The sequence below is a fragment of the Saimiri boliviensis genome, chromosome 3, assembly GCF_048565385.1.
Source record: "Saimiri boliviensis isolate mSaiBol1 chromosome 3, mSaiBol1.pri, whole genome shotgun sequence".
NCBI classification, from domain to species: domain Eukaryota; kingdom Metazoa; phylum Chordata; class Mammalia; order Primates; family Cebidae; genus Saimiri; species Saimiri boliviensis.
The window spans coordinates 76,018,850-76,030,931 of record NC_133451.1 but is presented as its reverse complement, the minus strand read 5'-3'; the positions used below and the strand labels follow the sequence as shown (position 1 = coordinate 76,030,931).

The 12,082-nt window shown below is 37.7% G+C and overlaps 1 protein-coding gene across 29 annotated transcripts in view; it reads left to right on the top strand.

Moving 5' to 3' along the window:
- Positions 1-12,082, top strand: part of SEC31A (SEC31 homolog A, COPII coat complex component) — an 80,810-nt gene that overhangs the window by 39,690 nt on the left and 29,038 nt on the right. For 16 of the 29 annotated variants that reach the window (XM_010334744.3, XM_003923957.4, XM_003923956.4 and 13 more), the window contains 5 exons: positions 4,085-4,160; positions 4,731-4,909; positions 7,759-7,885; positions 9,438-9,583; positions 11,546-11,719. In XM_010334744.3, the coding sequence (XP_010333046.1) occupies positions 4,085-4,160; positions 4,731-4,909; positions 7,759-7,885; positions 9,438-9,583; positions 11,546-11,719 (702 nt within the window). Of the gene's footprint in view, positions 1-318; positions 397-4,084; positions 4,161-4,730; positions 4,910-7,758; positions 7,886-9,437; positions 9,584-11,545; positions 11,720-12,082 lie in introns of all 29 variants that reach the window. The other 13 variants (XM_003923961.3, XM_074396368.1, XM_003923958.4 and 10 more) reach the window with 1 other exon arrangement.

Sequence of the window (12,082 nt, the reverse complement as noted above, 5' to 3'; positions counted from 1 at the left end):
GAGCATTTCTTTCTCTTGACATACGTATTTAAATTTTGTAAAGGAAGAAAAACAATTAATGACTACTCAAATACTTAAGATAAGTATTTTTTCATTTTCCAGGGAAAAAATTGGTAGGAAAGAATGGGAAAGTGTTAGCAATAATAATTCTTTGCTTTTCCTCTAATAGTGTTTCTCAAATAAATTTACTCACTGTTGCTTCTTATAATTAAACCAGCTTTGAATGTTGTTGGTTGGGGCTTTTGTCTTCCTTGTTCACTAATAACCTTTTAATGCTACATTCTTCACCTTCCCCTGTAATTGTTTTGTGTACCAAAGGCTCTTAAAGACTCTGACCAAGTAGCACAGAGTGATGGGGAGGCGAGCCCTGCTGCTGAAGAGCAGCTCTTGGGAGAGGTACTTATTTTTTTTCCATATTATATCAGACAAATTTGTGATATTTGTGTATCTCACATTAAAATAAGGAAAATTTTCTTGACTACTTGTGGCAAAATGAGGTTGAAATAAATTGTTCTCTTTGAGATGTTTAGGGAGGAATCTGTTTACCTGTACTGACAGAAATATCTCCAAACACTTAGTTCTCCAACCTTGTTTCTGAATTATATGGCTTAAAACTAACATTTGATGTGAGATTAACATAATTTGGTCAGATGGCTATCAAGATGTCAAACTGAAAAGAGATTTTATTCAGAAATCCACACTGCATTGCATGTAAAGTTAATGTTTTTTCTTGGCCTATTATTTTGGGCCAACTGTCAGTGGCATAGGCTTCTGAATTAGTACTGAACATGGAGTTGAAGTAAACAATTTCATTAAACTTACTGTCATGATTTTCAATAAATGTGTTCTTAGTTGATAATTTTTGTAAAGAATTAAGAAGAGTCCTTGCACACAGAGTTATATCATTGATTTTTCCATTTAATTTTCTGGGTTTCTTTTTTTAACTACTAATGAAGAAATCTATAATTACTTTTCTTGCTTTCTGTCTTGAAAAATTAATCAACAAGTTCTTGCTTCTCATCTCATCTTTGGCTTTTTCATTGTTCTTTGTGTTACCTTGACTATGGAATGTTTTATATAATTTTTTACTAAGTTATAAAAATGATTCATCAGTAAATTTAGTCTATTACAAGATGATTACAAAAATCAGTTTTCTTAGAAGTGGATTTACTAGATGTTAATGAACAAGGGAATATAGGATATGGATAAAATCTTACTAAAAATTTGAACTAGGCCAGGCATGATAGTTGCTCACGCCTGTAGTCACAGCTCTTTGGGAGGCCAAGGTGGGAAGATCACTTGATGCTTAGGAGTTCAAGACTAGCCTGGACAACGTAGTGAGACCCCATCTCCAAAAACGTTAAAAATTAGGCATGGTGGCACATGCCTATAGTTGTAGCTATTTGGGAGGCTGAGGTAGGAGGATAACTTGAGCCCTAGAGTTTGTGGTTGCAGTAAGCTAAGATTGCATCATTGCATTTCAGCCTGGGTGACAAAACAAGACCCTGTCTAATTTAAAAAAAAAAAAAAAAAGGCTGGTTGTGGTGGCTAATGCCTATAATCCCAGCACTTTGTGAGGCCGAGGTGGGTGGATCACCTGAGGTCGAGAGTTCAAGACCAACCTGACCAAAATGGAGAAACCTCATCTTAAAAAGAAAAAAAAAAAGAACAAATATTGGCCAAATTTAGACAGAATTGTAGGATACATGGCGGAATGTACTTTCATGTATGTACAACTAGATTAACTACGTATTATCAAATAGAAGACCATTTGGGAATGCACTCATGAATAATAGGTAAGAAAAGTATGCATTTAATGAAATAACAGTAATCAGTGTGCACATTTGGTTTTGTGAAAAAGTGTGTTTAAGGAGGTAAAATCTTCCCCCTTTATCTTAATAGCTATTTGTTTCATAGCTTACTCACTGAAGGCACTCAGTACCTAATAAATTGTGCATTTTTTGGCTTTTTATATATTTCAGAAGCCCACAAATAGTTTCTAGAAAGCAAATTCAAATATCGAGTTAAAAAAAGGAAAAGTATTTTTATGCAGGTTTGTTAGTAAATGTAATTAGATCACTATCTCTGATTTATTCCTTAATGTGAATAAGTTAAATTCTCAATTTCTTTGAGTTTTTAAATTTCAAAATGCTTCTCTTTAGTTGGGGAAAGGGAATTAACGTTATAGATATTCTCCTGTAATCATCAACATTAATAATTAAGCATATTTACAGATGGTGCAGTGCTGTACTCTGCATTAAAATTACCCAGTTCTAAAATGCCACTGACCTTGAATACTAGATGTTTACATTCAGATGTGTAAATAACAGCACAGAAGATAGATAGTTCATCTAATGTAAGAAAGCTGTGTTTTTCTTTAAACCTCTGATATATTTTTGTCTTCTTTTGAATTTTTATGCATGGAAGAGAAAGCATTTAAAATGATTTGCCAGCAAAATGCCTCCATTATATTTCTTCTAAAGAAAGCATTGACGGCCGGGCGCGGTGGCTCAAGCCTGTAATCCCAGCACTTTGGGAGGCCGAGGCGGGTGGATCACGAGGTCGAGAGATCGAGACCATCCCAGTCAACATAGTGAAACCCCGTCTCTACTAAAAATACAAAAAAAAAAAATTAACTGGGCATGGTGGCACGTGCCTGTAATCCCAGCTACTCGGGAGGCTGAGGCAGGAGAATTGCCTGAACCCAGGAGGCGGAGGTTGCGGTGAGCCGAGAGCGCGCCATTGCACTCCAGCCTGGGTAACAAGAGTGAAACTCTGTCTCAAAAAAAAAAAAAGAAAGCATTGAGTTTATTTTTAATCAGTCTTGCAGATAGTCTCAGAAATTTATAACAGAACTGTATATATATTTTTATCATACTAACCCGCTGTTCCAGGTATCACTAATTTGAGTGAAAACAAAATGTATACTTGAATTTAAATGTATTCATTAAATAATATACTTATATTGCTTTTATACTGTGGTTACCAAGTTATTATTTTTTTTCATTTCCTTTTTTAGTGATTCAGTTAAAACAAAAATACCTGGCTGGATGCAGTGGCTCACACCTGTAATCCCAGCACTTTAGGAGGCTGAGGTGGGCAGATCATGAGGTCAGGAGTTCAAGACCAGCCTGGCCAACATGGTGAAACCCCGTCTTTACTAAAAATAGAAAAATTAGCCGGGCATGGTGGCTATAATCCCACCTACTCAGGAGACTGGAGAATCGCTTGAAACTGGAAGGCAGAGGTTACATGCAGTGAGCCGAGATCTCACCATTGCACTCCAGCCTGGGCAACAACAACAAAAGCAAAAAAACAGAAAACAAAAAAAAACCCAAAACACACAGTCACCTTATAATCAAATCCAGTGGACAGTAATTACTAGATGTGTAAAAGTAGGTTTGTTTTAAAATTTAAAAACAACAGAATTTAAAACTATATTTTGTGTATTTTGGGCCACTCATAGTTATCTAAGGAAACAAAGATTCTTCAGCTTCATTACTGAGATACCAGTAAGGAATATGTACATGTTAGTTTGTTTAATAGTGTTTTTTTATTTTTTCTTTTGAGATGAGTCTTGCTCTGTCACCCAGGCTGGAGTACAGTAGCATGATCTTGGCTCACTGTAACCTCCACCTCCCAGGTTCAGTGATTCTCCTGCCTCAGCCTCTCGAGTACCTGTGATTACAGGCATGCACCATCATGCCTGGCTAATTTTTGTGTTTTTAGTAAATATGGATTTCACCATGTTGGGCATGGCTGGTCTTGAACTTCTGACCTCAAGTGATCTGCCAGCCTCGGCTTCCTAAAGTAGTGGGATTACAGACATGAGCCACTGTGCCTAGCCTGTTTAACTAGTTTTCTTCATGACCTTGCATTTTATTTATGATCGTATAATGGGAGATAATATTTAGGGAAGTGGTAGATCTTACTCTATAAACTTGTATCTGAGAACTTTTCAGGAATAACTTGGTATATCATCTAGTCTGTAGATAAAAGAGTCATGTATAATTTTTTTTTTGTCAGCAAATCATTCCACAGGTTTATTCTGGCTAAATTATTGCTTTTTTTTAAATCTCTTTAGCACATTAAAGAGGAAAAAGAAGAATCTGAATTTCTACCCTCATCTGGAGGAACATTTAATATCTCTGTCAGCGGGGGTAAGTACTTGTTGGTTTTGATTTCTAATTTTTTTTTTAAACCATTGGAAAACAAATAGTTTTCATTTAAAATGTTTTAAGTCAGGTGCTGTGGTGCATGCCTGTAGTCTCAGCTACTTGGGAGGTGGAGACAGGAGGATCACTTGGGTCCAGGAATTTGAGGCTATCCTGGACAACATGGTGAAACCCTGTCTCAAAAAAAAAAAAAAAAAAAAAAAAGGTTTTATCACAGGTGGTAGAGTGTGAGAAAGAACTCAGTTTTCCTTTAGTACAGTACATGTAATCAGTGCCTTGGGAAGGCTTGTGTGTTCAGACACCTAGGTGATCTTTGATAATCCATTTAAAGCAGTCTGGAAAATGTATTATTTTATATGTATCTCAGTATATTTCTGTAGATCTCTTCCATAAATTTCAATAGCTTGTGTTAGAAATTAATCCACTACTAATCAGAAATTCATATTGTGGTCTCCATTTGTGTACATATATAAAGATTGATGCATGTAGTAGTTTGTTGTTGGTTTTGGTAACAAAAACTCTATTTAACTTGGATGTATTATTTTCTTGTTGCAGACATTGATGGTTTAATTACTCAGGCTTTGCTGACGGGTAATTTTGAGAGTGCTGTTGACCTTTGTTTACATGATAACCGAATGGCTGATGCCATTATATTGGCCATAGCAGGTGGACAAGAACTGTTGGCTCGAACCCAGAAAAAATACTTTGCAAAATCACAAAGCAAAATTACCAGGGTATGTTATTTTAAAAATAAACAATAACATTTATCTTTCTAAGTATAAAAACCGTACACTGTTGTTATAGATAACTGAAATGCAGAAAACAGTAAAGAATTTTAAAAACTCATTCGTAATTCCTTGACCTGGAAATAGTTGTTGGCAGTTTGGCATGATTGTTCTAGTTTTTGTTGTTTTCGTATATATTCGTAATTTTAAAGATTAAAAACATTAGGCTGTGGGCAGTGGCTCACACCTGTAATCCCAGCACTTTGGGAGGCCAAGGCAGGCCCATCACTTGAGGTCAGGAGTTTGAGACCAGCCTGGCTAACATGGTGAAACCCTGTTTCTACTAAAAATACAAAAAATTAGCTGGGCATGTTGGTGCATGCCTGTAATCCCAGCTACTCAGAAGGCTGAGGCAGGAGAATCACTTGAACCTGGGAGGCAGAGATTGCAGTGAGCCGAGATCATGCCATTGCACTCCAGCTTGGGCAACAAGAGCAAAACTGCGTCTTAAAAAAAGTGCTTGGGCACGTTGGGCATCCCAGCACTTTGGGAGGTCCAGGCGGGTGGATCATAAGGTCGGGAGTTCGAGATCAGCCTGGCCAATGTGGTGAAACCCTGTCTCTATTAAAAAAAAAAAACAAAAAACAAAAAACTACAGCTGGACGTAGTGGCAGGCACCTATAGTCCCAGCTACTTGGGAGGCTAAGGTAGGAGAATCGCTTCACCCTGGGAGGCGGAGGTTGCAGTGAGCTGAGATTGTGCCATTGCACTCCGCCTGGGTGACAGAGCAAGACTCTGCCTCAAAAAATAAAAAATAAAAAAGGCTGGGTGAGGTGGCTCATGCCTATAATTCCAGCACTTTGGGAGGCTGAGGCAGGTGGATCACAAGGACAAAAGTTTGAGACCAGTTTGGTCAACAGGGTGAAATTTGAGGCTATCCTGGACCTCAAATTTCTAGTAAAAATACAAAAATTAGCCAGATGTGGTGGCAGGTGCCTGTAATCCCAGCTACTCGGAGGCTGAGGCAGAAGAATTGCTTGAACCCAGGAGGTGGAGGTTGCAGTGAGATTGCTCTACTGTACTGCAGCCTGGGTGACAGAGCAAGACTTTGTCTCAGGGGGGGAAAAAAAGGATTAAAAATATTTCAGTTATTTCAGAAAGGCTTTATGTAGAAAATTTTAATGGTAAAAATTTCAACGCCCCCTAATTCTGTCAATACATTGATGCATATCTTTCTATACGTCTTATCTGTGTATTTGTAGAATTTTTTTTTAACAGATTCAGGATCATACTTGTGTGTGTGTGTGTATATATATATATGTATGGGTGTGTGTGGGGTTTTGTTTATAGATACTGTCAAGTACATTGTTAAGTCGTTTTTTACATCATTAAAGATTTTTATTAAAACATTTTTTTTTCTTTTTTGAGATGGAGTCTTGCTGGATTGCCCAGGCTGGAGTGCAGTGTCATGATCTTGGCTCACTGTAACCTCTGCCTCCTGGGTTCAAGCAATTCTTGTGCCTCACTTCCTAAGTTGCTAGGATTACAGGCGCCCACCACCATGCCCAGCTAATTTTTGTGTTTTTAGTAGAGATGAGGTGTCACCATATTGGCCAAGCTGGTCTTGAACTCCTGACCTCAGATGATCCACCCACCTCGGAATTCCAAAGTGTTGGGATTACAGGTGTGAGCTACTGCACCTGGCCTTATTAAAGTTTTTATTTGCTCTATAATATTTCATAGTGAGAAGATATAATGTTTTCCTTATTTTGGTATGTTCAGGTAGTTTCCAATATTTTCCTAATAGAAATAAACCCCTTGTCTATATAGTGTTAAAAACACCTTTGGCGTGCCTAAAGACCTGTACAAATTTCTGATTTAAGTTGGACTGTAGTCCTAGAAGAGGAATTTCTGGCACAAAGTGTCCCAATTTTTTTTTAACTTTTTAAGTTCAGAGGTACATGTGCAGGTTTCTTATATCTAACAAACTTATGAGTAAATTTGTGTCATGGGAGTTTGTTGTACAGATTGTTTCATCACCCAGATATTAAGCCTGGGACCCTTTAATTAATTTTTCTGATTCTCTCCCTCCTCCCACCCTCCAGTAGGACCAGTGTGTGTTGTTTCCTTCCATGTGTTCACATATTCTCATCGTTTAGCTCCTACTTATAGGTGAGAATATGTAGTATTTGGTTTTCTGTTCCTGTGTTAGTTTGCCAAAGATAATGGCCTCCAGCTCCATCCATGTCCCTGCAAAGGACATGATCTCATTCTTTTTTGTGGCAACTTGATGTTATTTCTACATTATAAAGTAATTTTTGTGGAAGTTAGTTTTCATAAAAGTTGTACCAATATTGAGTCCCACCAGCCTCATCTCACGTCACTCTCTCCTCTGTTACCTTTTAGCCACAGTGGCTGCCTTTTAGTTCCTCTCTCACTCATTGCATGTTCCTTTCTCACTGGAACTTTGCGTCTCTTGTTCCCTTGGCCTGGAAGGCTTTTTTCTTCTTGATGAAGTTAGTTCCTGCTTGTCCTTCAGAGATCACTTGTCAAAAATCTACATGCTTGGGCAGTTTTTCCTGATCCATATGATCAGGTCACACCTTCCTATTAAAGGTTCTGATAGCACCTTATATTTTTTCTTCTCAGCACTTTATGAAATATGTTGTCAGTTGTTTTTGTTGTTGGCTGTTGTTTCTTGAGGAACAATAATACCATTATTATGTCATTTGATTCAAAAATGTATTTCATTTTGCTGCTGTACTTGGCATGAAATACTTGACATGATTAATTAGCCAGAATTAATTTTTATTGCTGTGTTAAGGCATTTAATTCTTCTTTCGTTTTCCTTTCTCAAGCTCATCACTGCAGTGGTGATGAAGAACTGGAAAGAGATTGTTGAGTCTTGTGATCTTAAAAATTGGAGAGAGGCTTTAGCTGCAGTATTGACTTATGCAAAGCCGGATGAATTTTCAGCCCTTTGTGGTAAGGAATGTGTCTTATATTTAACTGCATTACATACATGGCAGGATATATTGTAAATAAACTTAAATTTTATTAGAAGCTTTTGTAAATCTGTGAATCACAAAAAAGAAAAAGAACTTCTCATTTCAGTGCTTTTCTCAGATTTATTAAATATATTACTTCTTCATATTTATTTATTTTTAAAAAACTCATTAGTGATTTTGGTTTCAGACAGACTAGAGTTGGAATCTTGCCTTAGCTGCTTAGTAGATGTATGATCTAGGAAAAATTACTTTCTAAGCCTCAGTTTATTCATCTGTAAAATAGACCATAAATAGCTCTCATTTAATAAATGTTAGCTATGATAAAATTAATAATGATAACATTAGAATAGAAATTACCATTATAGACCATGACTAAACTGATGGCTAAGGAATAAATATTTGCAAGAAAAGCTCAAGGCTACTAGTATAACAAATAGCCATTTGCTACCTTGAAAGAATTATAAGAATATAAAATTATAAGATACTGACTGCTTTCTTTTTTTTTTTTTTGAGACAGAGTTTTGCTTTTGTTGCCCAGGCTGGAGTGCAATGGTGCGATCTTGGCCTACTGCAACTTCCGCCCCCTGGCTTCAAGTGATTCTCCTGCCTCAGCCTCCTGACTGGCTGGGGTTATAGGCATACACCACCATGCCTGGCTAATTTTGTACTTTTAGTAGAGACGGGGTTTCACCATGTTGGCTAGGCTGATCTTGAACTCCTGACCTCTGCTGATCCACCTCCCTTGGCCTCCCAAGATGTTGGGATTACAGGCGTGAGCCGCCATGCCCAGCCAAAACTGCATTTTTGTAAATAATTTATATTAGACTTAGCTACCATTGATAAATCTATTCCAAATGTGCCTTTAGGATTTTTTTTGTTCAAATATTGTTCCTTATTGTTTTTCTTTCTTTCTTTTCTTTTTTTTTTAGTTGATCACATTCAGATGGGATGACATCTTTCTTTTTTTTTGAGATGGAGTCTTGCTCTTGTCGCCCAGGCTGGAGTGCAATGGCACGATCTTGGCTCACTGCAACCTCTGCCTCCTGGGTTCAAGTGATTGTCCTGTCTCAGCCTCCTGAGTAGCTGGGATTACAGGCACCCACCACCATGCCTAACTAATTTTTGTATTTTCAGTAGAGATGAGGTTTCACCATGTTGGCCAGCCTCCTGAAACTCCTGACCTCATGTTCTGCCCACTTCAGCCTTTCAAAGTGCTGGGATTACAGGCATGAGCCACCTCGCCTGGCCGCATTTATTGTTTTTCTAACATAATTAATAAAAATTAGTTGTACAGTTAGATAATAGTTTTGTAAACTCATTTATTATATACAATTTGTCGCTCACTTTCATTCATTTAACAAATTAATATTTACTAAGCATTTAGAGTGATTTTGTTTCTACATGCTACTCATTGGTTATGAAGTTTAATCCATGCCTCTGAAAATATTGTTAGCTGCTCACAGCTTCATATACAGTCATATACAGATTGCCTTGGATATAATCTTATTTTATTTTCCTCTTATTTATAGATCTTTTGGGAACGAGGCTTGAAAATGAAGGAGATAGCCTCCTGCAGACTCAAGCATGTCTCTGCTATATTTGTGCAGGGAATGTAGAGAAATTAGTTGCATGTTGGACTAAAGCTCAAGATAGAAGTCACCCTTTGTCTCTTCAGGTTAGTATCTTTGAAGCAAAAGGGACTTATTTTTTAGTGTTGTCTTTCACCCTACTTATTATCAAGTTATAATCCAGAAATTCATTTGTTCTATACATTCAAGAACTTCTTTTGCTGGACAATTATATAAATTTATTGCTGTCTTTGAAGAAGCAAAGTTTGAAAAGATGGGATAGGAAAATGGGGTTGCAGCTATTGTAAGATCATGGTTGTGATTTGGCAGTTTATTGGGGGAAATAGGTGGCAGGAGGATTGAAAACAGCAGTAGAGTTTACCTCTTTTTCTGTGTACTCCTCCATCTGCTTCCAGTGGCTCTGCCTGCCATGAGCAAAGAAAGAAGCAATGTGGGTAAAGGAATAGGAGGCATCCCCAATACCAGTAGAGAATCTTTATAGTTAAGGGAAGATGAAAGAGAGGTAAATGGAATCCCATGTAACAGCAGTCCCCAACCCTCAGGCCATAAACCAGTACCAGTCTGTGGCCTCTTAGGAACACAGCAGAGGTGAGTGGTGGGTGAGCGAGCATTATTTCCTGAGCTCTACCTCCTTTCAGATCAGTGGTGGCATTAGATTCTCATGGGACCCTGATGTGAACTGTGCATGTGAGGGATCTAGGTTCCATCTTCCTTATCAGAATCTAATACCTGATGGAACAGGTCAGGTGGAACAGTTTTATCCCGAACCCATCCCCCTTGCTGGCCAATGGAAAAATTGTCTTCCACGAAATCGGTCCCTGGTGCCACATAGGTTGGGGAGCACTGCCATGTGACACCAATACACAAGCGAGAGAGGAAGTAGAAAATGTGGGGACTATTCTCAGGCACTAACTATATATTTAGATATTTTTTCCTAAGCATTTAAATCAGCAGTCTTAGGACAATTTTACCATATAATATTTCTCTTTCTGGAAAGATTTTCTCCGTAGAATCATTGCTTTAAAGATCACTATTGAAACAAAAAAAAAAATGGGTAGAAAATCAAGGTTTTCCTTTTAAGAGCTTCTGAGAGAAAACCACTTGTTTTACCCCTCTGGATTTAGGTACTTAGGAAAGGCAGAAAGGTATGATATTCTTAGACTTTCTCCCAGAAGCATAGCTCCCCATTGTGGAAAGATTTAGTATTGAAGAACAACATGAGAACTTCAACTTAAAATAGTAAATTCTTTTGGAAATCATGTATCTCTGTCTATGGGTTACCTCATAGTAGTACTATTTTTATAGAATAGTTGGTGTGATATTGTATTAGTCTGGTTTCATACTGAGATGAAGAAATATCCAAGACTGGGTAATTTATAAAGAAAAAGATGTTTAATGGACTCCAAGTTCCTCAGAGTTCCACATGGCTGGGGAGCCCTCACAAGCTTGGTGGAAGGTGAAGGAAGAAGCAAAGGCATGTCTTACATGGTGGCAGGCAAGAGAACGTGTACAGGGAAACTGCCCTTTATGAAACCATCATATCTCATGAGACTTACTGTCAAGAGAATAGCACTAGAAAAACCTGCCCCATGATTCAGTTACCTCCCACTGGGTTTCTCTCATGACACATGAGGATTATGGGAGCTACAATTCAAGATGAGATTTGGGTGGGGACACAGCCAAAACATATCAGATATTTTCATTCATAGCTCTGCCCATACATGGTAGAACACAGTTTCTACCTTCTGACATCTGCCTATCATTTTCACTTTGAGTATTTGCCTATTTTAGCTCACTAGACTATTACCTGGTAGTTTAAGGATATTTAGAAGGTGGTAACCTATGCCCTATCCATGAGTAAAAGGTCTTCTTCCTCCTTACTACTTTTTTACTTACCTAAATAGTGGCTGTACTTTTCTAAGAGGAATGATAATAGGTACTGTACTTTTAGTGGGTTTTAGAAATATTAGTAACTGTTGATCTTTTCCTGCTTCCTCTCATACAGTCTTGATATTTCTGTTTGTTTCTCTCTCATTGTTTTCATTTAGGATCTGATTGAGAAAGTTGTCGTCCTTAGAAAAGCTGTGCAACTCACTCAAGCCACAGACACTAGTACTGTAGGAGTTCTCTTGGCTGCAAAGATGAGTCAGTATGCCAATTTGTTGGCAGCTCAGGGCAGTATTGCTGCAGCCTTGGCTTTTCTTCCTGACAACACCAACCAGGTAATTACAAGTGACTGTTTCTGTAATGTTTGAGTAAGGTGAGTCTAGTAGACACCACTTAGCATTAGACATAAACATACTAGTAGGTGGAATATTTTGGAGCAGTTGAATTTCTATAACCTGACTGTAGGTAAATGTTACTGACAATTCTTCAGAGATCATTTTAAGTGTATCTAAGCTGTATCAGAGAGAGAGGATGCTCTTGCAGTGTGACAGATTCCTTTGTACTGAAGGACATAGTATTTTAGGAAAATGATTAGGGAAAAGACCACTTTTTATTTCTAAAGCCAAATGCTGATTCTTCATATAAAGTTCTTTGTAGGAATCTTTTATGTCAAAAAGCTGTAAATGTTAATGTTTAAT